The sequence below is a fragment of the Orbicella franksi genome, chromosome 2, assembly GCF_964199315.1.
Source record: "Orbicella franksi chromosome 2, jaOrbFran1.1, whole genome shotgun sequence".
Taxonomy (NCBI): Eukaryota; Metazoa; Cnidaria; class Anthozoa; order Scleractinia; family Merulinidae; genus Orbicella; species Orbicella franksi.
The window spans coordinates 34,692,658-34,720,074 of NC_138146.1; the positions used below are offsets into that span (position 1 = coordinate 34,692,658).

General features: G+C 37.6%; 1 protein-coding gene and 1 pseudogene across 1 annotated transcript; both read left to right on the plus strand.

The window, feature by feature from the left end:
* Positions 1-4,290: 4,290 nt before the first annotated feature.
* On the plus strand, positions 4,291-21,630 carry LOC145479518 (protein mesh-like). Its single transcript, XM_081457904.1, has 17 exons — positions 4,291-4,780; positions 7,256-7,549; positions 7,686-7,820; positions 8,703-8,862; positions 10,017-10,268; positions 10,607-10,847; positions 11,549-11,739; positions 12,012-12,168; positions 12,754-12,965; positions 13,535-13,746; positions 14,203-14,422; positions 15,160-15,285; positions 15,722-15,997; positions 16,667-16,834; positions 17,514-17,699; positions 18,526-18,687; positions 19,307-21,630. The coding sequence occupies exons 1-17, from the start codon at positions 4,577-4,579 to the stop codon at positions 19,495-19,497; spliced, it is 3,387 nt and encodes a 1,128-aa protein (XP_081314030.1). The 5' UTR covers positions 4,291-4,576; the 3' UTR covers positions 19,498-21,630.
* Positions 21,631-23,199: 1,569 nt separating this feature from the next.
* Positions 23,200-24,533, plus strand: LOC145473682 (uncharacterized; annotated as a pseudogene).
* The last annotated feature ends 2,884 nt before the right edge of the window (positions 24,534-27,417 follow it).

The following is a 27,417-nucleotide window of genomic DNA, read 5'->3' on the forward strand; positions in this document are numbered from 1 at the left end:
AAATCGTCTCGGTTGATTGCATACGCGCCATAGGGCTGTCAATCAAGAGGTAAACTTTTACTTCCGGTGAAAACGTAAAACCGCCATTTCTCCGCCAATATTTAGCCTTTTTCAAACTTTTTTTTCAGAAATTAGAGATTATTCTTCGACCACTATTTTGACCCAAAAATCCAAATTTGAAGAAAATTGCCGACCCGAAGGTATACTGTAACCTTAACAAAAGAGTCTGCGAATCGCCTCTATAAAGCAATGATCTGGCCGCTTCTTGAGTATTGTGATGTCACCTGGCACGGCTGTGGTCACGAGAATCCACTGGAGATAGAACTCTTGCAAAGGAGAGCTACCCTCAAAAACACTCAGGAAGTGACGAGTGATACCAATATAGATCCCGCTCTCTGAGAGACGTGGGGGAGCATACAAAAGAACTTGTTAATAAGTGCCTCAAGGAACATGTTCCGGATTTATTTAAAAACTATTTTAATACAGGACGTAGTGACATACATTCTCTTTTTACTAGAGGTAGTACTAATCTTTTTATCGATAACATTAGGATAGAAGCTGCAAAACGTACGTTTTATTTCAAGGGTGTAATTATATTTAGTATTTTCCGTATTTTGACCATTTTTTAAATCTCCCTTTTTATCTATTTTAATATAATAATTTCATCTTTGTTTTATTTTACAGGGCCCACATTGATATCAGTTTTATAACTGAAGTGGTTATCCTGTGTAAACATTTTCAATTATTATTATTATTGTTATTATCATTATCATCATCGTCGTCATTATCATCATCATCTTCATCATCATCAGCTTATTATCGTTATTAACTTTCTGACCTGGTCTTAGCATAACGGCAGATTGCAAGGAAAGCTTCTTGACGGAATTAAATTTAATACATCAGCGTTCTTCTTAATTTTTCCCTAGAAGAGATGCCCAATTTTAATAAATTGTATTTTAAAGTAAAACATATATTTTCCATCTATGATGACTGAGGAAGTTGCAGCAGTAAGGACAAAAATTTGGTTGAAGTTCTGCACTAGACAGTAGGACGACTAATCGACAGGGTACAACTTTTTTATGTCTGCAATGCAAGCAAAACTGTAAGTGACACAGCAGCTTGACTCGATCACATATGTAACTGTAAGGTTAGGATAATCATGAATGTACTGAAAGGACTCGGTAAAACATGGCGAATTATAATGGCAGCGTTTTGTCAGCTCGCACTGTTTTGTTCAAATTGTTTTAGAAAATTATACCAACAAAGTACCAGCATAATAGGAAACTGATTAAGCGAAATCCATAGGCGTACGAGCTGGAGGGGAGGGGGCGGGGGCGGGGGCGAGAGGGGGGCTGCGCCCCCCCCCCCCCCCCCCCAGCTACGGAAATTATGTGATTTTTCGGGCAAAACGCTAATGGTTCGGTCAACGACACTTGAGAGAAAACATTACAAAACAATGCTGTTGGCGTGATTTCCAAGACTGGTAAATAAACTTTCTAGTTACCGTTAATTTATTCTTTTAATAAGTTTTAGATGTTACTCGGATTGAGACTGTTGACAGAGTGTGATTGATTGATTATGTAAGCTTTGAATATGACTATTTTTGGAATTATAGCAATTTCATAAGATGTGGGAATTGTAAACATTTTTTTTTATGCTATTTGAGTTCGTTTGCACCCCGATTTCAACACTCTTGCATTCGGGCGTTGCGTAAATTTTTCAGGCAAGAAGGTCACCGCATCCCCCCAAGTCCGAAGGTGCCCGTACGCCTATGGCGAAATCATTTCAAGGACAAACAAATTAACCATCAGGCGTTCTAGGGGAAGGCTAGGGGCGGTGGTGGATGCCATCCTTTTAGAGTTTTTAGAGGAATTACTTCGTTACGCTGAAGCTTTCAATGGCTATAGCTGTTCATTTATTCCTTTTAAGAAGTTTGATAGTTTGATCTGTTAAATGTTTGACTTGTGCTGACATTGCCATATCCACCGAATTATACTTATGACGTGCAGTTTGAGCGAAAATTAGCCTTGCTGAGTTAATTCTAATTCCTTGAGGACCATACTAGAATCAGTACCTTTTTAATCTCCTTGTCATTTTGCAAGACGGCGGATTTAAGGAGATGAGCATAATGAGAAAGAGTCAATGATACCATAACCAAAAAAGGCATCTCATCTTGTGGTGCATACTGAGGGCCATCTAATAAACTTAAAATAATTTTAGCATGTCATATCACAACGTAACATTACAACGTAAACCCAAGGCACCCCTCCCTCCCTTTTTATACCATACTTTGCTTGTACAGTGTACGTGTTAGATATGAATAAACGGCACGCAATGCACGCACAAGCGATGACATGTAACTACCATTTCTAATACTCTGGCTAGAAAATTGGAACATATAAACAAACAAACGGATGCTTAAACGTAGCTAGGAGTAACTGAAGGTACAACCTGTGTGTGGAGTGAGGAGAAGTGAAGAGAATAAAACAGGATGAAAAAATAGTGCACAGAAGAGTGCTGGGACTGAGCAAAGTCCTTTGAGTCACAACTGGTTTTGGTTTGACTTCTGATTGGATGAAAAAGTAGCGCGACTAATTATTTTTCGATACTTAACTGAAAACCGCTCTATTGCCACTTCTTTCGTGTTATTTACCTAATAAACCCATTTTAGGTTTCCTAGCTTGAATTTAAAAAGAAATTTTGTATGTGAGAAGAATGAGTTAAAATAGCATGATGTAGCTCCTAATAGAAGAAGTCCAGTCACGGTATTTTGAATTATTTTGGCCACGTACAAAATTACCTTCAAATTGAAGAAGACCTGAAAATGATAGTTAACTAAGGTAGAAAAATAAACCGTAAGGAGCAAGGGTTACTGAAGGATGGAGAAGGTTGACACAATTACAAACGACGATCTTAAAAAGTTTAGGCTCAAGTTTTCAAGATGCGCAAAGCGTGACGTAACTCGTTTACTAGCTATCCGTGCCTGATAATAAGAAATTAGTATTCCATGGCATCTTTCTACTTTCTAAGTGAATTGAAATATGCCCCGAGGCCTTCAATGATAATGGAAATGTTTTAGTGCTGTCACGTTCGATGTCTACAAAAACTTGTTCATTTTCTTCGGCCAACGACGTCTAGTTATCAAAGGTCAGAGGATAATCACATTCACTGTCTGTTAACAAAATGCTAACTGTAAAAATTCTGCTCATTGTACATGCCAGTCGACGTGAGAGATGACACTTTTCTTTGTTTGAAGGCTTTAAAATAAACAAAGTAAACTTTGTGTGAAAAACTATATATTAAGATTAAGATCAACGGTTATTAATATTGAAGATCGACATTATCCTTACTTGGAATATATCATCGATCTTTTTCGCTAATTTTATGTGCGAAATTACCGCGTTTGATATGCCGCCAAACCGTCATTTTAAATTAATGCATGCCTCCTAGCCCACCTTAAAAGGGTCAGTGTTATTATTTGTATACAAATTGAGTTTCATGCTGATGTTGCTGTTTTTTGTTCGTATTATTTAAAAGGTAGTTGGACGGTACGCTATTAGCTTATACCTGCATGTACCATTATCATGTTTTTATTAGATTCGTTTACCCATCCCCAACTGTTTTGAAATACTGAGCTTTCTGTCAATGAGTATGTTTTGTAAACTACGTAAGAAGCACTCAGAATGTTTTAATTTTTGACATTTTGTTTTCTTTACCTGTCCTAAAAAGGTGTCAACTTTTACTTACGAGAAAGAAAAAGATCTATGTTTATTTTATCTTCCTTCTAGTAATAAGTCGGTTTTCACCGCAAACATTCACTGCTATGTTATATATTCATAATTATGTGTCGCCATGTTTTGAATGCATTACGAGTTTTAATACTTTTGAAATAAATTAAATTTTTGTCTTTCTTTCTAATCTCAACTTGCATTGCTTAAGGCTCCAACATACTCTATTTAACAGTAGTGAAGATGATTTTTACAAAGGAGCTTCGCACTTTCCCACAAAGTTATCACTGATTTATTCTGTATCCTCAGGAAAAAGTACATAAGCAAACGTTAAAAAGAGACTAAACAGAAAAGCAATATTAAACAGGTGGTTTGTCAAATATTTGAAATATTAAAATAAACACAGAAATATTTTATCAATTCAAATGTCAATTATAAGCGTTCGGATGTAAATTACACTGCAATACAAGTGATAGTCATGGCTCAGTTTTATTTGACGATATTTTTAGGAAGTGTCTGGTTTTGACCACGCGGTGTTCAATTTCTAGTATCTTACCCTCATGTTAATTACTCGCGTGAATGACTTTTTATATGTGCAAGCGTCATTCGTATTTGACCAACCAACATTTAATCAATTGAAGCACGGTTTGTGGTTCTGATCATTTTCGGCTTTGCATTCACAGCAGGCACGGGTAAAATAATTTTCGAGCTTTGAACATCGTGTATTTATCAGCGAAATGTTGCATTTCTCTGAGGCCTTCTGAACACCGAGACGTGATTATGAATGGCTCCGACGTGTGCCCTCGCTGAACTGAAGTATAAAGACTACAACCTACAACGTATTAATCATGACCACACTTCTTAAACTCATCATCATAATATTCTTCGTCGCAATATTTCTGGACCCTGTCGGTGGTTCGTACTCCTCGAAGTTGTATCCATTTGGAAAAGACGTTGACGATTTGCATTTACCTGTTAAAGATGACGTGAGCTCAGACGCCATATCAACACCGCCATTTTGGTTCTTTGGATTGAATGTCAGTACTATATATGTAAGTATTAGCTGCGAAAACAGCCTCTAAACGTTTGAATATTCGCGTTCCAACTGTTTAGTTGAAGTTGATTAACATTCATTTTATCCTGGGATTAATTTGCCGCCTGCGTTTCGTTTTCATTATCTATAAACAAGTTTGGTCTTGGAATCATTTTACTACAGAGGGGAATATGCCCATTAGTCAGTGGTTGTTTGTTTTGTTGTTTCTTCCTAAGTTTAAAATAACCAAGGCCCTATATGGAACTTAGTTGAAGTCTAGATGTTGCTTATTAACTGTAGAAAATATTAATTCCTACATCAGTTTCTAAGCTGACACTAGCTAACAAATTTTGGAATAAGCACTTATAAATCACGCATTTTGATGTTCCGTTTTACTATTCATTATATATTTCGATGTCGTTGAAAGCAAAAATTGCGTCTTAAGTTATTTTCTGTTTTCTACTAACTGCCTCACGAGTTTCAATTTTGAAATAATTACCTTCATTACGAATTCTAGAAAATTCTTGGAAGCAACACTTTCATAAAGTGCAAGATAAATAATTTAACTTGTTTAGAATTGATCTGGCTTTCATCTCAGCAAGGTTATTCTTAAAAACTCGTAACAGCCATTAAAATCTCACGATTTGTCCGCTTTTAAAGTACAACATTGTTTGGAGGTAAAAGAATATATTACTTTATTAACACTGACCAAGAATTGTTGGTTATTTTGAACAGAAATGTATAACCTTCCGGTATAAAGTTATCTTTCTATAAAAGGAATTATAAATATAGTGTCAGGTTTGTTTTACAACTAGCCATCGCGGTTCTTAATCATAGAATCAGTCTCAGTGTCACAACGATAATAACTTGCTATTGGTATTTATAAAGAAGAGAATAGAAAGCGGGTACCGGCGCATTTTTTTCAGTGTCGCTGGGGCGGGGGTATTTTATTTTGACACTCAGATTACCAAGTTTTTCTTCAACAGAATTTAATGCAGAAGGTCACCTTTTCGACTGAAATTTGGAAAATCTTAAGACAAGCATGTACAAAATATGGCCTTAAATATAAATTAATCGATCGAGTCACTTTGAAATTTGACTTCTTTGTTACACACCTTAAGTTAGTAGATCATTGTTTTCAATGACTTAAATACATTGACGAGTAAATATATCGTGGGAATACCAGAACGTGCCCGAGAGATCATTTAGGTATGCGGCCCTTTCACAATTGATTCAGATACGATGGTGTTACAGAAAATTTAGGGCGAATATTGTTACATGTACTCTGGCCGTTAAGTGTTTCAATGGCTTCCAATCCAAATGTGGCATAATTTCAAAATCATCAATGCGAGAGGCCATTAATGGTGTTATTTATTATTTATGAAGACACGAAAAACACTTTTAAGATGAGTAGCTGATTAGGTGAAGTAGCTCATCAAGTAGCTAATGGATTTAAATTTGTGACCGCAAAAACGGAACAGGGAAGTGAATTAGAAATACCTTAACAAGAAGCAAACTAAACAACCTTGAGGTGCTGTGGGTATTATTTAAATCTCTACAACAATATATATACTTTTGTGAAGACTATCGACGCAAAGTGAAAATATCCATTGTTTATTTTTTAATTATGTGCAAAAACAATGCGATGATATTCATCCTCAAGTATGCGTGCCTGAGCTGTAAATATTCAAAAACAGGGAACCTGTTGTTGAATTATTTTAATTCGCTCTTGTAATTAACTTAAAACTCATAAGATAGCATGCAAATTAAAAATAAATAGCATTAGCGTATCATTAAACAAGTAGATTTGAACAATAATTTCCCTTATATGCCACGAAAAGTCTGGCACTCTCCAGATAAAAGCACTCAGAGAAATTGGCTGTACCAGTAAAACACGAGGACTGTTATGGCGGTTATGTAGCAGAAGAAAATATGACAGTGAAGAAAAATGGTTTAAAATGATATTCTAAAATTAGCAACATGCGTTATAAGGACCAAGAAACTTTTTACTTAATTGTTTTGTTGTGCTCTAGATGACTCCAAACCTGGGGATTCAACGCATCAATTTTTGTTTAAATCATAATTGCCTTGACGTAGTCGAATTCTTAATACGAAATACACATTGAACCGCGCATAACATCAGAAAATCCCGCACATAATGAGAATTAATAAATACATAGAAATGAATGAGAAGGTAGTAAGTGGAAATGTAATTAATGGCAAATGGACTTTTTTCATAAGTGGAGTTTTATTAAGTGGCGGTTTTAGTATATTTCGTTCATCGCATGAAACAGATCACTCTCCTCACACCAAACTGGCTTGGTTTAGTGTTTTGCTGTTTCTCGTTCTTGCTTCAAGGTTTATGTAGAGGCTCTACTCTTTTCCTCAATCTTTAAAACCCAACTCCGCAAATTCAAACTTGATCTGGGTGCTCAATAAATTTTATGACAGGCAAGCTCCTTAGAGTTAATTGGTCTTTCTTCGATCTTTTCAGGTTCACGAAAATGGACTCATTTCGTTTGGTTCTACTTTGAACGACCAATCACCAGCATTATTTCCGCTGACCAATGAAGCTCTTGCAGCAGCTCCGTACTGGGCTGACGTATACACAGAAAGAGGCGGTAGAGTCTGGTACCGAAAAACAACTGATGATGCAATCGTTTCCCGGGCAACAAGAGACGTGATCAGGGCATTTCCACGTTACACAGGATATATGGCAAGCTGGGTAGTTATCGTCACATGGGATGAAGTAACTTTCTATGCAGCCAGCGGTATATACACACAGAACGTAAGTTCCACCAGGGTTGTGTGTTCTTGGGAAATGAGCTCCAAAGTTGCAATGTGTACCACATCGCAGAACTATGATCGCAGGTACCGCAGAACTTGAAGACTTATTTAGACGTTCTCTTTATGTCTTTGTTTAGCGAAACACATTTCAAGTTTTCATAACAAGTGATGGAGTTATGTCATTTGCTGGTTACATATACGATAATCTTTCATGGACGAGTGACACATTGAATGGGGCAATGAGTAATGGTCTAGGGGGAAAACCAGCTCAGGTATGTTTCCAGTAATTTTTTTAACAACTTAGTTTAAAATAATTTATTGTTGATATATTTAATTTAAAGCACAGTTGCAAAATTTGGAACTAAAATGGGACATCACTTTTTGAAAAGTTTACTCCAATGAAGTACAGTCGGTTAAGGAATTGTTTCTTATCTCATATGTTCTGATATTCGGAAAATCAAACGAAACATGGTTGCTCTCTTGCTTTTCCTAAAGCCATAAAGCAGGCTATTAATTTGAAAGGAGTGTCTTTATATTGGGTTACATCTTTCCATCATAGTTTCTAACTATGTTTCCATGCAGCAGAAAGTACATTTCATTTAATCTTGACCAAGCTGCTAAGATTAACTCGGCACCCAAAAAATTCAGACTCTTTATAGCATTAGAGATTCATTTGCAAAGTTTCGCGTAAACCGTCGCGATAGGGAAGCTACAAGGGATATTTGAAACACAGTCATGTAAGACGAGTTCAATATCATGAATGCATGATAAAACCGGAAGCGTCCAGTATATGAAAATGCTGGTTTTCACTAGCGCACAGAAAAAAAGCATAAGTAACAGATACACAATCTCAGCAAGGTGTTAACAGCAATCCTCTTAGGTCAAAATGATTTAATTTCCTTAGAAACATTAGCACCGGAGCGTTTTCAAGACGGTGCAATTTCAAAACACTCCACTTATGAAACATTTAAATTCTAAAGTCTCCGTTTTCGTTAGCGTTTTCGGGCGTTTTACTGGACGATAAGCGAACATTAAACGCATCAAACCTGAAGTATGCATAGTCAAACGCAAACGCATTGGTATGGATGGATGGGGCCTGAGTCTGCTTATGCACTAGTGAGAACCGCAGCTTAAAGTTTTGTTTTTTTCAATAGATTGGCTTTATTTACGAATATTCTTACCACAAGTTGTCGGTATCTGGAACGGACGGCATCTTGGGCCTCGTAAATACAAGTAACTGCGGCCAACCAGGCGTATGGCTATTTAGAATTGATGACGTCAAAAAGATTGACGAAAATATGTGCGAAAGCAAGGGTAAGTTGATCAGTATGTTTGACTGAGGTGCTCTGCCGCGCAGTCCTTAGAAGTCGTTTTCAGAAGTCTTTATTTTGCTTCTTTTCATTAAATAATTTTTGTCCTCTCAGGTTTTGATAGGCCTATTTAGACGGCTTCGAGGCGTAGGGAAATAAAACTTTAAGAGTTTTATCGAGGGCAAGGGATAAATAGAATGAATTCTAAAGAAATCAAATCAAGACTTCTCGCATGAGCATTTACGCATTTTTACTAATATTTATATTTCAATATATATATATATATATATATTTTCAACTTAAAGTTGTCACGCCTCAAACAGCAGCTGAAGAGATTCGTGAAGAATCGAAACCGAGCGGTCCTACTGAAGCAACTATGATATCAGACAACGCCTTACTACTAAGTATATCTGGTGACGAAGGTGTCAATTACAGATTATATATTATATGAGAGAGGCAAATCTCTAAAAGATACGATAGTTAGAGCGAAAATTTAATTGAAGGCTAAAATGCATCGCTATCGCAATTCACGAAGGGCGTCTGTGTAGGCCTGTCATATCTTTTGTTTTCGACACTTATTACGTCACTTATTCTAAGCCTATTTTTACAATAACATAAAACAAATCTTTCTGTACAATCATACTTATATTACAATTATATTAAATCTAAAGAACAGCGGATGGAGGAGCTTTTACGATTATTAAATAATTTTTTCAAGTTTATACTTGTATTTAACTTTGTTGATAAAGTCGGAAAGTAGAAATGGTGAGTCATTCTGGAGCTTTTTCTTATAAATATAATACCGCAGAAAGAGGAGGGTGTAGTTCAGTTTTTTTACAAGGTACTTGAACCTGGAAAAGTACCAAAAAGGTTCTTGTTGGTGCCGTTGCTACTCGCTGTCTATTCTGTTGTAGTTAGTGAGTAGCGTAGCAGCGTACGTTAAGGGCCGTTTCTTTGTGTCTTCGAAGTATCTTTGAAGAAGATATAGATTAAGTTTTTGAACGACTAGTAGATTTATACTAAAACAATTAGATTACTTGCTTAAATATAGATTACTGAAATAATAGATTACTTAAATATCGGGCGGTAGAAATCTCGGACTCACAATCTAATTGTTTAATGGAAATATCTCGGTATCTTTCTTTTTCTCTCTGTTAGGAACTTTATCAATTCATCCGACCATTGGAAGAGTAGACAGTGGGACCAATCTTCTCATAAGTGGTCTTTGCTATCGTCCTGGTGCTGAAGTTCGATGTGATTTTGGTGAACTAGGCACCGTAACAGGGCGTAGAATCAACGAAACTAAAGCTGTTTGTTCTGTTCCTTTGACAACAACGAGTAAAGAGGTCACCCTTTTTCTTTATTCCACTGATGATGTTAACTTAAAGATGGCACAAGTGTTCCTTATAGGTAAGGTTAATCAATGATATAAGGTTGATTTTTGAACAGCTATGTAATATAAAAAAAACTTGGCATATTGCTTGGCTGAATAATTGTACCTAACACATTTGAACTATACGTATTGTATTGTACGTGAAATTTTAGATATATAGTTATTCTATGAGTATCAATTATTAGAAAAATTTCTCAATGGATTGATATAATACACGTGGAGGGACGTTGGATTCCCATCTTCTAAATATAAACCAGTTGGCCAGGTTTGTTCAAGTTAAATCGCTTTCATAATCATAACTTTAATTAATACTTTCATGGAAAACGCGTTTCACAAAGCTTTTCTTGGATTCCAGAGCCTCCCAATTTTTATGATGCATACATACAAAGAGGCGACCCTAAACTCTGGACCTTTGGTAACCGCGTTGGCATCTCTTGGGATTCCCAAGAGTTGGCGGTAGAGCACGTAATGGTGGAAATCATAAATTTATTTGATGGTCAAGAAGGAATCAAAGTTCACAGCAATATCACTGTCGTCAGCGACCAACTAAATACAGGAAAAGCTGAGTTTGATCTGCCAAACATGGAGACTTTGAGGTGGGTGTATAACAAGACAGACGTCTTTTCAATTTATTTGGTAATAAAAGCCGAAAGTTGATTTATTTTTCACTACTTCAATGTCCAACAGAGAAATTCCGGATAACCAAGAAAAAAAGTTTCACTTTTGTGGAATTTTTAAGGTGTTATGTTGGGGAAACGTCAGGCCGCGTAAAACATTAGCTATTCTTTTTCACTGGTTACCCTCATCTAGAGCTGACTGTTACGTCCAACTAAAACCAATACACTTGCCCAACACACGTGAAAGGTTTGAAAAACATCACTAACAGTAGGCGTGATGTGATAAATTCAGAAGTTAGTAATGTGTACGGAATGAAGAACTCGAAGTAACTTGGAATTACACTGCCGGAAGAGTGTGTTGTGTCGTTATTGAAGATACTGCAGCGTCGTAATTCATCGATATTCTTTGAATTGCTGCATTATTTAAACACACACAAAAAGGTAAAATAAAGCCCCTACTAGCAGTTCCTTAAGTTAATCATCAAGTGTGTAGGTCAACTATCAGTCCTGTCCAGTCGATGTTATCAGCTCTATCATCCGTCACATAGCTATTGAATCAGTTATTTCGTAGACCGGTAAAGGACCTCAGTGGTGCAACCTTTACACGGCACCATCGTAAAAGAAAGGTGATTCTGATTACCTCTTCTTGACGACTCAATTGCGCGTGTTATTTTCATTAGGAAGGACCACAGTGCACCAAAATTGTTACACACGATTCTTGTCCGAAGCTTACAGAACAATGCTTTTTACAAATATGTGTCGAAGGAGTGGATTGGAAGTGATTTCTTCCATTTAACCAATGAAACGCTGGCCAATAAAAGCTGCACAGACTGGATAAGAAGCCAAGAAAATAATTTGTCCTTTATGGAAGGCGAGTATCAATAATTATAATAAATAAAAACAGCAACAACAACACGGACAATACTTTGCGCAAAAAAAAAAACAACCTAAAAAATCTAGGGACGAGTAGGGTTTGTATTCCTCAAAGAGAAAACCTCTATCCTTTTTTGACTTTATATTACACGAACTTCAATCGCAGTGCATAATGAATCAAACACAATTTAGGTTATCCTCCTTTAAGTATGAATATAATATAATTTATAAGGCTGTAATTTTTTAAATGAGTTTTCTCTAACTTGGCAGGTTATGGACCGTTGACTCCTTGCCCAAAGACTCGACGGCAGATGGAAGCGGATATGGGACGTTTTGTGTTCTGCGAGCTGTGCGATGTACAGATCTTACCCCTGTGTAAGATCTATTACAAAAATGTGGACATATGTTACAAGACGCAACCCTTCTGGTGTGGATCAGTACAGTGCCATAAGTGTTTTGTCTTAGTGTTTTAGTTTCACCCCCATGCCTATGAGGGCATGAAGGGTCAGAAACTTAATCTCAATATTGACCCTTGTTATCAAGGTTATACCATTGGAGTTATTTTTAAACTCGGTACCCTATTCTTCTGACAAAGATGTGCCTATATACTTTGCGTGGAGGTTTTCATTGGGGGCAGAAATTTGCGCAAAGCCGCTCGTGCTAGCGAAGTGTGGATTGGCCATTTCTAATCCTCCTGGGATTTCGAAAACAGGGCATAGTAAAGAATTATTCGACAAGGATTATCTTGAGAGTAAGACCTACATGTATACGGGATATTAACTCCCTTGTACCTCATTCTTGCTTGCTCATATATTGAATGATTTTGACCAAGATTTCAAAAATAGTAGAAATACAATCTCTTCCTTCCTGTTTTAGCTGTTAATGTTACAGTGTGTTTTGTTAAGTTGTTCTCTTTTTACAACCCAGCAATGTCTTATGGAAAGATTCATGAACACTTGCAGACATACTTAGTATGAACCGACTAACGTTCGTTTCTCTGTATGGTTCCTAGGGTTAGAGGATTACAACGGAAATGTTGCTATGACAACGAAGGAGAGTTGACTGCAGGACCTCTTAGTGGAATCACCGATCCAAAGAACTCAATATTTGCACTCTTTAAGGAGGACTTCTTGCCTTACCTAGAATGCTGCATGTTTTCAGACAACTGTTTCAAGTACCAGGAGCTGTTGACATCTGGATCGCTATACATTCCTCCAAATATTGGTAAGTAAAGAATGATTTAGTGCCGTTCTGTAGACTCAGTAAAATAAAATCATTGACAGTTGAGAATTTTTCAGTGAAGTAATAATGCCTCGACAAATCTATGTGATTTCTACACTACATTTAAACAACAGTTCAACGACAAAAAAAAAAAGAAAGAAAAAAAACATGAAAGTAAAAACTAAAACTGAGAAAAGTCACAGCATACCTTAGCCACACTCTGTAAATTCATCGATCGTGAATTTTTATAAAGAGATTTCATTACTAGCTTAATAACTGTTAAATTAATAATAAATTGTTCAAAATAATAAAAGAATAGATAATAATTCTTCCTCCGTGATAACAAGTCAAAATTTTAAAAAACAGCAACAAAAGCGACAGCTAAGTTTCGAAACAAGCCCCACCCAGATAGCCAGATTCTCAGTTACTTTGGTCGAAAAATCCATATATAGTGTGCTTTGTGAAAGTTTGAACTTTAATTTCTTCGGATTTCCTGTCTCCCTTTCAATTCACTCTCTCAATTCATTCTTATTCTCTTGATTTTCAATTGACTATTATGTTTGTTCCATTAGGAGCGTCATTTGGTGATCCTCACATCATATCCTTTGATGGCGTGGAGTATACGTTTAATGGATTTGGCGAGTATACAGTTCTTAGCGTCAACAACAGTCAGTTCGTTCTTCAAGGAAGAATGCAACCTTTGAACGGTGGACAAAATGGAAAATCACCGGCCACAGTATTTACTGCATTCGCAATGACGCAGCAAGGTGGTAGCTTGATTCAAGTGAGTCACTATTCCCTTTAGTGTGAGTCTTCCAACCATGGAAAAAGTTCATTTATACACACACATGAGAGGGAGTTTGGACGAACTTAAGCAATAATTTTAACCTCAACGGGCTTGCAGTCAACCTTTTAGCTGTAATCACAAACTGGTGTCGTCTCAGGTGGTTTCATGGCGGGCTTGATCTATCTACATTTTGTAATTCGGAATTAACCGCACGCTAACCTGTTAAATATGAGTGCGAGGGTTGACTTTCTTGCAAGGGCAATATAAACTTTTTCCTTCACTCTTGACCCGTTACTAACACAAACCACCCAACATCAAATGTTTAATTTTTCTCCATTACTCAAGTCAAGCGTTCTCCAAAGAGCGTTCTGGCAGTTTTAAAATTTGCCGGATCATGCATGTGTCGTGAGCAAGCCACTGTAAAATCATGAAATATAAACGCTATTTTTTTAGGTTCAACGAAATGAGCTTCAACTAATAGAAGTTCTTATAGACGGAATTCCAAGCGTTATCGAGCATAACCACGAATTGCAATCTGCAGGAGTGTTCATTAGAAATTCGACGCGAGGAAGCTACCCAAGAGTTATACTTGCCTTCAGCTCTGGCATCACTGTGTATGTAGAAAGCGCTGCAGTCCTGCAGATGGCAGTAGCGGTTCCTGTCGAGTTTAAGGGTACGTTCTGAGATTCAAGTGCGTCATCTGCTTACTGCATGACTTCTGAAATATCTAAAATCAGCCATGCTTATGGTGACGCCTATAATGTTCATGAGTCAATATAATAAATACGTTATTGAACTAGCTTGTTCGGTTCGTATTGGAGAATATTGGTCTCGCTCCTTCTTCGTAGGTTTATGGACCTCGCCTGCGGTTTGGTCCATAAACCTGAAAAAAAAGCATAACAGTAACTTTTATTGAATGAATATTTTTAAGTTGAAAATTGGATTATTTTATCACACCAAGTTAAAAAAATGGAATTTTTAGCTCCAATAAAAAAATATGCATCAAAATCAAATCTCATTATAGAGCAAGCTTTTTGCTGTAGAGGCTTCCTTTAAAACACATGTATTTTTTCAAATGTATCACTGTAATACTCAAAAGAAGAGGTGCTCCGCGTTAAATAGTGTATATTAATAAGCTTCCTCCTGTTGTTTCCACTTTTTGTCGTTGGTAGCACTGACGTCCCTTTCCAAACCGCGTTTTCTTATAACAACCATAACGATTTCTACTTCCAAATAAAATAAAATGATCTAGAACAGCTATTCAGTTTTGGATTGGTTTTTTGCATTTGTGGCAGATCTGAAGATGCATAAGATTAAGATAATATAATTAATAATTAATGGTCAATAATCTATAATCATTGCCAATAATGCGTTTTCCTGCCAAAGCTTACCTGTCTCACATCTTTGTAGGTAAAACGAATGGACTTCTTGGTTATTGGGATGACAACGTTGACAAAGAGTATCTTCTACCGAACAAAGTATTTCTTAACACAGCTTCTACCATGTCCGAAATACATCATGAGTTTGGCCAGCGATGTAAGTTTTCTATACAATAATCTGAACTTTCATGAAAGAGAGAGACCTAGTACAGAATTTATCTTAAACAGTTGAACTCCGCTAACTCAAACTCTTGAGGGCAACAACAATTCTCTCGAGATGGCGGTTGGTCGAAGTATCCGAAAGAAAATGATTGAAAAAGCAGATCCATGAGCAGGGTATTCGATCTAACTAAGTTTGAGATACCGTGGTACAACTATGCTGTCTTAACTTCCCCGGACTAGTTGCATTTTTATGTTCACAGTTGAAAGTGAATGAAATCTGACAGAGGCTTCGCCTGAATAACCTGTCGAAACGGTAAATAAACGCAAGCCAAAAAAGAAGAGAAAGAAACGACGAAGCTAGCAAAGAGAACAATCAAAACACCCAGCTTATACCATTTTTTATTTTTAAATATTTTAATTCCTTCTTTAAGGGGCTACAAAAAAAAGTGATTCCCTATTCACCTACAATCAAGGAAAAATGCACGAGGACTATTTCGACACTTCTTATGTTCCAACGTTCATGGAGAGCTATGATCCTATCATCGCCAAGATGAACAATGGAGAAAGAAAAAGAGCACTAATGACGTGCGAGCAATCATTCCAGTGCATATTCGACATCGCAGTCACCGGAAGGTTAGATGTTGGTAAAGCTACCAAGGAGTTTCAGGAATGGCTATTGGGCGTGAAAAGGGACCTCCACGACGAAGGTGAGAATGTTGAAGTGACCTAAGAAAATATTAGATATAACCTACCATGCATGGACTAGCTGATCCCATGCTGTCCTGATTACCTCCCTAGTCGCGACGAGATACGGTAACACATCTACATACACGCATTCAGTCATACATAAATTGATTTGCAACTCCCAATCTGGGCACTTCAGCCACAAAATTTAGCTTTAATATTATATAAAAGTACAGAATAGCTAATATACACTAGAGTTTCATTTACATATAAAAAGTACAATCAAAAATTTTTTCCCAATCATCACTTTTTTACTTAAAAACGCACCCAGTTCATTCCAGACGGCACCTGAAAATGTTCACATTCTCAGTCATTAGAAAGATTATTCCACAATTTTCATCCACGTTAGGAAAATGAACGTTGCTGAGAGGACGAACGGCATCAGGGGATATTCAGAAGATTACACGATCTCCTGCGAACACGAGAACGTGGTTAAAATCAGCCAGGTTTGAGCGATCGGTCTGATTAGCGTCAAGACTCAAAACTGAGCTCTGGTTAACGGGGAGAGTGGCTACCAATTCTTTGGTCAAGATACGACGAACATTTCTATATTGACATTTTGGACTTTGGAACGTAAAATGTAATTTTTTCAGTGAAATAGTTTACATATAATCTTTCGTGTTACCATCTAGGATGCAGTGTAACTTTAAGCCTTGTGGGAGGATCGGTACAAACGAACGTCACAGGTGACCTTGTAACTCACTCCTTTACATGTAACCAGGGCTACGTAATGGCTGGTAAAAATACAATTTCTTGCCGTGGAGGGTTCTGGTATGGATCAAAACCTACCTGCTATCGAGGTCAGTGATTTTATAAAATGTTAATTTGCAATAACCAGTACAAATAAATGTTGCTTTGTTGCCATTAAAGAAATTAATTTCCGGAGGCTTCCTGGTCTGTCATGCATTATAGTCTATTATAACAACTTTTCTCGGGTAAAACTGACCAGAATTCATGTAGTTTGAGAGGAAATTTCAGCTGGTGATGGACCTAAACTTACAAGAAGACAGCAAGTTTTACAATCAATAACATCACGGTTAAATTGACCAGTCAATTCAACACATCAGACTGACTAACACTTTTCACTCGACTCTGACGATGACTTCTGCTCAGGTTGTGCAAATTGACTGTCAGTCAAACTTCTCAGTTGCAGAACTTCCCTCACGAGGACTATAACTCTAGACGAGCTACAAACACTCAGGATGAAACTATTTACTATGTTAAAACAAAAATTCAATTAGCAGGCAGCCTTCGCCTTTGGTTTCATCCTACACCATTACGAAGGCCTATGACCTTTTGGTTTTTACTTTGTTAATGGCCATGGGTTCTCAAGCAGTAGGAGGATTCCATTCCAGCGATATGGTGTTATCTTTGTGTAATATAATGAAAGCTGATTTTGTCGTAATTACCTTGAAATTTCGTATCAATTTTCAATAAGCTGAAGTGTTGTAGAATGTCTTTTTTTATTTCGCCTATCAGTGTCAACTACCTGCAAGCCGTTGACTGAGATTTCTTTTCCTAACGGCAACTTTCATGGTCAAGGAAGCATGCTTGGTGATCGATACCAATTCAAGTGTGACTGGCCTTTCACGCTCATCGGGAACGAGGAAGTGGTGTGTGGTAAAGATGGTTTCTGGAGTGGAAAAGTTCCCTTTTGCCAAAGGCGTGAGTTAAAAAGGATGCTCATGATACTACTGACTGATATGTTTTGACTTATTTGTTTTGGACATCAGAGCGCCCTTTATTGTTGTTATAAATGAGTCGAGTTCGAACCACACCTGTGAGCTTCAGTGCTACAGTCCGTAAGGGAGGGGGGTTGGCAATTCTCAAAAACAAAAAATCCTGCACAGCAAAAACTGCTAAAAAAAAATCGAGCAAGTGCTTTCTACTTTCTAGGACCTATTTTGGATGTTAGAAAAATTCTTGCACAAGCTATTACCCATCAAATTGCCCACCATTCCCCCCCCCCCCCCTCCCAAATCGGCCAAAAAATAATGGTCCGTCCGTGCAAAATATCCTGGGTAGTAGTAACTGCTTCAAAACACTCCTTCCTCATAGTATATATTTGAAGCGTCCAAAGTTTCCAATTTATTGTAAGACTCTTGAGACATGGTAGCCTTATGGGACGTCATCCTGTCCGTTTCGATTTCATTACGAAGCAATGACATGGCACATATTGAGTGTTTTCACACCACGCCACGGCAGCTATATTGGTGCACCAAAACAGTCAAACGGCAGCCATTTTGTGTGCCCCATCCGTCCTGTGTGAGTGGAACTCTTTTCTCATGTATACACTTCCTTTTGTTCCAATGAATTGTCATAGCTTCTGGCCACGTGAGTGAAAACACTCTTTATGAGAAGAATAACCGAGAAATTAAACAACCACCAAACTGTTCTTCAGTTATGCAACCAGCACACCGCATGTTGGTTACAAGGTCTTGCGTAGAAGCTGGCTCCTCTAAGTGTGATTTTTTTTTTTTTGTCTATTAAGGAAACTGCTCCCAAGTAAGTATAGCTAATGCCAAAGTTCTCGTTGGAAATGAAGGTGATCTCGTGATCAGGTGTAATGAAGGATACAATCTGATTGGATCCAATGCCATAAGCTGCTTGCCAAACGGGTTACTGAATGGAACGCTACCCTCATGTGGCAGAGGTACAGTGTTTCGATGCTGGTCATTTTCGCATGCATGGCTAATAAGGCCCCCACTTAGGGGCAAGGAACTGAAGAGAAGATATTAAAAGTAGTGCTATTGTTTCTTTTGGCAGTTCAAATGTATTAAAGATGGGTCAAATATTTAAATACAAGAAGGGGAATTAACGAAAACCTTCAATGATCGATCAATTGACTGATTGATTGACTAATTATTGATTGATTGATTGATTGATTGACTGATTAATTGATTGACTGATTGATTGACTGATTGATTGACTGATTGATTGACTGATTGATTGACTGATTGATTGACTGATTGATTGACTGACTGATTGATTGACTGATTGATTGACTGATTGATTGATTGACTGATTGATTGATTGATTGATTGATTTAGTCATTTATTTACCAAAAATCTAAAACATCAATGTAAAAAATAGAGGGGAGAGGAGGTGGAACAGCGCACAATTTGTTGTGCAAATTAATTACAAAGCGTTAGTTGCAGATGTCGAGAAACACGCAACACAATTGGGCCTAAATGATCGACTACTCTTTTCCGTTACGTAGGCCTGATGTCTTAGTGCATCTAGCCTAACATATTACTTTTATGAACTTACAGAGCAGGCCAGGAGAGACCCTGCAGGTGAGAGGGGCATTCCACGCCTTGTTATCGTGATCGGAGTGGTAGTTATTATCATCACAATTATTGTAGTTGTGGTGACAATCTACCTGGTGCGCAAACATCGCAGGCGGAAAGCTACTCAAGTACAAAAGAAGCCGGCGGAAGCCCAGGAGGAGATATCAGTTTGAGCTGTGAATTTGGCAAGCTTTAACTTGATGTTTCTGGCGGATTTGTCGGTACAGGAACGAAGAAAAGTAGCAACAACATTACAGCTGCAGCGTGTCATAAACGTCTGTACAAGTGAACAATAATAACTACATAACTTTAGGTCATTCCGCTGAAGTAGAACCTGCACTGAGATTTTTGTGAAACTTTGCCTATCGATTGTTTATATCATAGGAACTAAAATTTTCAAATAAAAATGAGGGGTTCCCATGTTCGTTAACGTTAAGGAGCAAAAGCACCTTGTTTATACCCATATAAATCCTTATAATAGCACCATGATTGTAGTTACGATTGCTTGCTAAATTCATGTTTCCGACGATTGCTTTTTGTTCTTCACTGAGAATTGGTCCATATTTATTTTACACAGAGAAATTTATTACTCAATTCAAAACAACAGAAAAAAATGATAGGTCACCATACTCGTTTGCGAGAAAATGACGATTTACCTCTATGGCGAGGTCCAGCTGTAAAGAAAGAGCCGCCATTTTTTAATGCGCGCGCGCTTATCACACGTGAAATTATGCGCAGTAGGGATGCGCAATGCAATACTGGGGAATGACCTTAAGATAAAAGAAGATATCAGCAGTTAATATTTACATGACACTAGCAAGTGTAGAAGGTGCAGTCTAATTAAACCGTTATATTGCAGGTTGATAGATACCGATAACAAGCTCTCTTTAGAGTGTGCTAGACAATGAATGTATGAATTCATATTTATATGGCTTCTATGCCAATAAGAGACTTTTTCACCTCATATATACATGTATCACGAACTGTATATGTACGCGAAAGAAACTTCCCATAGCTAGAGCTATGTAACAGATTGCGCTGAAATAATCGAGCATAACTTTAGTAGCGTCTACATTTCAATTTATTCCTCTGTGATATCCGAGAACCTGAACCTGGTAACAGTTATGGTTACAACGTTGACGGGGCATAAGCCTGACTGACCACTAGCTTGTTTTGTAGTGTTATTTTGGTTATAAAACCAAATTAATGACAAAATCTTGTAATGCAGATGCATTTTGAGCGAGCGAGCGAGCGCCATCGTCTTGAATGTCTACTAAAACAATAAGACTACTCGCTCTCGTTTTTTAAGAGCGATAGTGAACTGGGCTACGCCTCGTTGACTATTCGCTCTTAGTATAAATCTACTAGACTACCACGAATGCCGTCCTCTGATTGGCTACGCTACTCGCTATCTATTCTGTTGTAGATAGTAGCGTAGCAGTTTGCGGTTGCGACCAAATGACGGCCGCTTCTTGACGATTTCGAGGTGTGTGTGGAGAGGATTTAGATAAAGTTTTAAACGACTTGTAGATTTATATTAAAACAATTAGGTTATTCACTGTCGATTTCTATGCGTGATAGCTGACTCGGGCTGCGCCCTCGTTGAACTATCACGCGATAGAAATCTCGAGCTCATAATCTAATTATTAAATAGAAAACTTGAACTCGTAGTCTAATTGTCAAATAGAGGGCGCAGATTTTGCATAAAAAGTAAATGTGTTGGCGAAAATAGTATTTGGCTCCTTTTATATCATCGATTTAATAATTAAATCTTATTTATGCTTCTATCATACTTCTATCATACTAAAAGCTATATACACATTTTTCTTTTTAATACTTTAATATTGTAATTTGCATGAAAGGTACGAGAACGGATAGAATATAAGAAGAATAGAATATAGAATATAGAGAATATAGAATAGAATAGAATAGAATATAGTATAGAAGATCCTATTTTAGTTCTAAACCTCCTTTTCCAAGAAATTAAGTCCCACTGTGGGACTTGAAAGATTGATTAACGTACATTTCACTGTGGCTAACCTTTTTTGAATATATATAAATCACAGATGTACATATAATCAAGAAGAATATTGTTCGTTTTTTAAAAGGTAAAATCGTTTTATTTTAAGTTGAGGTAAAGATTTTCTAGCCACATAACAGTACTAACTATAATACCTGGTTATTTAAAACTAATTGTAAAACTTGAATACGTCACTTTAGTTTTAGTCTTTTAAAATTTTGTCATATTTTGTAACCGTCACTTCTGAAGATGTGTGTTGTAACATACGAACGTCAAGTTGAATATACCATGCGTTATCTATTTGTTATGTTTGTTACCGCTGTTTGTTTTCTCTTTCTTGTGATTACTTCTGATCTTAGTTGGCTCAGGTCTCACCTTTGTGCGATAACGCCGTGGGTTTTCGCAAACGAACATATATGTGTTTCCTTCTTCCGTTTTTACAACAATTCAGCAATTTGGACGTGGCGACATATTTTCAATGTGAATGATTCCCGTACATTTATTAGTCAATTCTTCTGGTTCAGATCAGAGGCAATGGTCAGCAAAATGGCGACTGCTAAACTTTTTGTCATCTTTCTCAAAGATGACAAAACGAAATTAACGTTCCGATGAGAAATTCGCTAAAGACGACCCCCTGAATGCCTACAAGTCCTCGCTTTATTATTACTGGTCATCATGGCTAATAAAGATGATACAGATATCAAATGCCAGAAAAATAAATCATAACCGTAATCTTTTACAATTTTTATACCATTATTTGAGGTTTGTTTTTTTCTTTCCTCCTCTTTCCTGTTTGTTAGCATGCAATTCTCTTTTTGTAGATGCGAGTCAATGTCTGAGAAAAAATTTCCCATCGCTCTAGCTTTTATTCTGTAATGTCTCTTGTCTTTTAAATGTCAGTGAATGCCCAACAAACGGTGTACTATGTGGTACAAACGACAGCTTCACTAGTCTAGGATTTCCTTTAAGCTACCTAGTCAGTGTCACGTACACATGGATAATTGAGGTTCTTGAAAATTATCAGCTGGAGCTAATGTTTGATGACTAGAGTATTGCGCCATTCCATCACTGTGCACGTGTGACCATGCTGAAATTCAGTAGAGATGGGCAAAATGCAAGTTCCCCTAGATTAGAAGAACTTTGTGGAGATGAGAAACCATCCCCGCTACGATCCACTGGGCGATATCTGTGGGTGGAGTTCGATAGGGACTCCAAAACAGCTATGTAGGAATGGATTTAATGCATCCTTCAAAGCTCTTCGCACGTGTTAGTACAAGGATAAAAACCAACCCTAAAAAAGGTAATCGTGAAGTATGATTTCCAATTTTTAATTAAGAACACCAGAAATGCATAGAGCAATCGTCTTACTTAGTTCATCGCCTGTTTACCGCAGTGGAGGTTACAGGATGGAAAAGAAAAACGTGCGGTCCTCTTTTGAACTAATCATGGCGGAAAGACGCTCTCAATATGGCTCCGGGAAACTGCTTATTGCTGTTCTAGCACTTTGTTTATACGCTATCACATATCGTAAGAATGAGGTTAGAGCTGATTCCCAAATGATTAGGCTATTTTCAACCTTCTACTCAAAACTTTTCTGCAGTGCTCGTCTACAACTACACGGTCGTGGTAATTCATATCTGAAATCACGAGTTTTGTACACGGCAAATGGGACCAGTTCATTCCAGTTTGATCGAATCACTTTATGTGGCGATGTTCACCCTCAACCAGGACCAGCAGTTAAAGTCAAATGCCCATGTAAAGAGTGTCAGAGGAATGTTCGTTCAAATCAGAAGGCTATCTTATGTGCTAATTGCGAAACCTGGTCGCATGCAAAATGTCTCGGATTTACCAATACACAATTCAAACACTACTTGGACTATCCGCATATCGACTGGATTTGTAACTGGTGTTGCCTACCACCTTGCAACCACTCTGATCTAGGATTTAATGCTGAATCTAACATGTCAAATGATTTCGAAATATCCGCCATTATTCAGGACCAAGAAGGAGAATATGCAAATATCTCGCCAAACCACGGACAAAGGCCACACAACAAAGCCTGCTGTCATGAAAACAATAGCTCCATTATTGACCAAAGAAAAGTGAACTCAAGCAACGCCCTCCTAATGCATTTGAATATAAACAGCATCCAAAACAAATTCGAAGATCTAACTCTTCTGCACAGATCTCTGAAAGCACAAATATTGGTGATATCGGAGACTAAAATCGACCGATCCTATCCAGACAGTCAATTCAAATTGCAAGGTTACAATATGTTCCGCAAGGACAAAGCGAAAGGAGGAGGTGGCCTACTTGTCTATATATCAACAACAATTCCATCAAGAAAGCTCACTCTGCCAACGGCCTGTAAAACATTTAGAAGTTATAGCAGTTGATGTTAAAATAGGCAGACAAGATATTCTGGTACTATCAATTTACAGACCGCCTAATAACTCCAAGAAAGAAAATAAAACCTGCGGAAACTACCTACAAAGAGTCAAGAGTGAATTAAACAGCATCTGTCAATGGGCATGTTTCAAAAAGAAAACTGTTATTATTGTTGGTGATTTAAATCTAGACAGACTACGGTTAGATCGTAGCGAGAGAAAAATCCTGAGGGACCTAGAAAAAGTCAATGACCTACACTGCCTTAAAAATGAACCAACAAGGGTCACGGCAAACTCGCAGACACTCATTGATGTAATGCTTACAAATAACCCTGATCTTTTTAAGAACTGCGGCGAAGACAACCCCGACATTAGTGATCACAGTATGGTTTATGGCGAAATGACAGAAAAGGTTAAAAAACCGACAACCAAGGCTCTAGTCCACCGACAAACTAAAACTACTGACTTTGACAACTTTAGCAAGGATCTTCTTGATGCTCCATGGCATGTTGGTGAAATCTTTGATGATTTAGATGATGCTTATGACTATTGGAGAAATCTTTTTGATAGTATCGCAAATGAACATGCTCCCATGAGAAAGAAACGGGTTCGTGAAAGAGATGTATGTTTCATATGTAAAGAATGGAAAGCGGCTATTAGAAACAAGAGGAAATATGCCATTCAATTTGCAAAAGAGCGCATACCAGAAAACTTTGAACTTAAAAAGAGATATCGAATATTGCTACTCGTGAACGAAGGAAAGCTCTTACTGCATACTGGTACAGAAAGTCTGAAGAAATGAAATCTAAACCACATGACTTTTTCGATACATTTCGACCTTTCCTGACCAATAAAACAAAAGACTGAATTTTTACAATTTATACAATTAATATAATTCTACCGGCCTAGCATAATATAGTTATGCTGTTGTTGTTTTTGTTTTCATTGCTGTTACTGTTGTTGTCGTTGTTTTTGTTGTCTTTTGCTGTGTTTTTGTTGTCGTTGACATTGAAGAGGTTTGTGCTTTATAGCATTCAATCTAAAAGTGCAAAAAATTAAAGTTGATATTTGAGATCACTTCTTCACGCATGTTCCACGGAAAATTCCAACGCCTGTGAACTGAACTGTTCAGGATCAACAATCTGACCGACAATGACTCTGTGAAACTGCATTACTCAGGAGGACCTGAAAAAAATATAAGAAGTAATAATTGTGTCATTGATATTAAAAGAAATAAAGGAAAAAAGGCTTATTTGATTAATGTGGTTTGTTCTGAAGGAATGAAAGGATGTGACAGGAGAATGGCAATTTTCTAAGCTTTACTACAGTTTTGGCATTTACTGCCAAGTTGCACTTTTCCAGAACAGACCTTTGTGAGTTCGTGATTATTTTGGCTGGTGTTGTCGTTTTTTTCGATTTGTTTATTTGTTTGTTTTGTTTATTCCCTCTATTGGAAAAATTTAGGCTTCTTTGTCCTGATAGATTCTGAAAACGTCACTGATCAATTTTATAATTCCTTGGTGTGAGCTGAAAAACGAATTTTTCTCAGTGATCCGAACATATATAAAATAAAATCACAGATGTATTTTTAGGTGGTTCCCGCACGTCTCCGGCCAACAAAGGAAAGTTTCGATTCGTTTATGTTTGGTAGTTAATTTGGGTGATGCACGGTTAGTTAGTTCTCCATCTGTTTCTCAGTGTTGAGAAAACTCTGGTGAACATCAAGGTTTCACTAGTGTTTTGAAGCTGGGCATCCCTGTTATACGATTTATCCTGCAGTCTATTCTGGCAGTATTCTGAGGTCAACTCTGGGCTGCCTCATGCAGGAAAGGTTTTCCCCCTTGTATCTCAGCCTTTGAGCGGCAATCTCTACTCAGTAACAGTTCTGCTATCAAACATAGTTTATACTGATGAACTCCCTGAGACTGGAAAACTGAAGGCTGGTTTTTCACAAGCGCAATCATGCGCAGACGCAGTAAGGTGCTGTTGTGAAGCGCATTTCGTTTAGACATTTCCCTGACAAAAGGTGCTTGTTATCAACATCTTATTCCATCCCCGTATATTACTTATGTACTAGTGAAAATGCAAAACGGTTGACTCCGAATCGGTGTAAAAACTCGCAAATTTTCTAAGTGTCGAAAACTCAAGGTTTTATAGTTGCCCAAGCTCAAAAACTTCTAAACCTACAAAGTCAAAATAATACTTGAAATCACTTGACGATGCTAAAGGAAAATCTACTATTCTAAGAAGAATTGAATGAGTTATTCAGGGTATCTAGTATTCTTGTATCGCATTCATTGAAAGCGCAATAACATTATGCCAATGTGTAGTTCTTACCCTGTCTCTGTTGGAATTGGTCCTCTAGGTGAAAAGGAAACTTTGCAGCTTTGCAGACGACAACGGACAGACACAGCAAACTTAGGAATATAGGCTTCATCTTCAGTTGACAGGATGATTTTATCACTTTGCTAGAGCTACTTTGTCAAATTTTCCAGACTCGAGATCACACCCTGTCGTGTGCTATATTGTAAGAAGATCCGTCAATCCTTCGCGCCTTATTTATAAAGAATTATTTTAAGGGTGCCTTGTTCTAAGGCAATACACTGTGATATGCATTAATTTGCATCGCCCGCGCATTTTGGGCTCCTGTTAACGGTCGCTGTTACCAACTCAATTTAAATCATTGGTTTTTCAAGCCCAAACAAACCATTAGTCTTTTAAAGCTGTGCACGCTCGCTACTCAGTTGTCTTCAATACACACACTAATATTATGTACGACTGAAGAGAACTGTTTGCGCGTGTTAAGCTTTGATTATATCGGTCCAGTATAATTATTTTCATTGTTGAATAGTTTTATTTACCTCCAAATTCCGGAAATTTTGCATGTATAATAAAGGCGAATTAGCCTCATCAACCGGAAATTTGTCAAATAAAAATTTTCACTGACTAGAAATACAATCACGACTGCGTCCTTTAGGAGGCATTTCTCATTGGAACAGCTTTCCCCGTTTGTCAGTTTTACTGACTACATCCATGCACTGTAAACAAATGACTCCATTTGAGTTAGGGGACAGTACTCGCGAATGTCTTAGTGGTAATCAAGTCAGCCGCGCGCGGAGCGCATGAAAAGTTTTTTTCGCGCCCAAAAGTTACGCTCTGATTGACATCCCAGCGAGTGAAACAAGTCGATCTTTAGCGATTTACGTCGCTCGCGCTCGCGACGTCTTCGCTCGAAGATTTTGTAAACAGAGGTCGACTTATAAGCTATAAGCAAAGGACGAAGATTTTAAAAGCAAAAGTCGACTTGTGGCATGCCTAGCCACAGGTTGCGTGACATTGTGTCATACCAAGGACTTCTGAGTGACGGCAGAGTTTGCGGTTCCCAGAACTGTTGGCTGACCAATTTTAGCAGCTTATTTGATATTCGACAGCCAGTTAAAAAAGTCTGTTTGTAATAGATAAATTGACAAAATACAACGTTCGTAAATTCCAGCTGCTTCACGGTTTAAAAGTTTTGACTGCGTGGTATGAAGCCGGGGGAGGGGGGGCGACAGGGGGGCGGGAGCCCGGGAGAATAGGAGGGAGTAGAAAGCGCGGGAAGCGGGAGAGGATAAGGGGGGAGCGGAGTGGGGGTTCTAAGAAGGCGATAATCATTCAGTAAGCGTTAAAATACTGTCAAAACAAGA

Coding starts and splice junctions, on each gene's coding strand:
- LOC145479518 (XM_081457904.1), top strand. CDS start 4,577: ATGACCACACTTCTTAAACTCATCATCATAATATTCTTCGTCGCAATA. Junction 12,169..12,753: donor TACAAGACGCAACCCTTCTG/GTGTGGATCAGT, acceptor TATGGTTCCTAG/GGTTAGAGGATTACAACGGA. Junction 14,423..15,159: donor GGTTCCTGTCGAGTTTAAGG/GTACGTTCTGAG, acceptor ACATCTTTGTAG/GTAAAACGAATGGACTTCTT.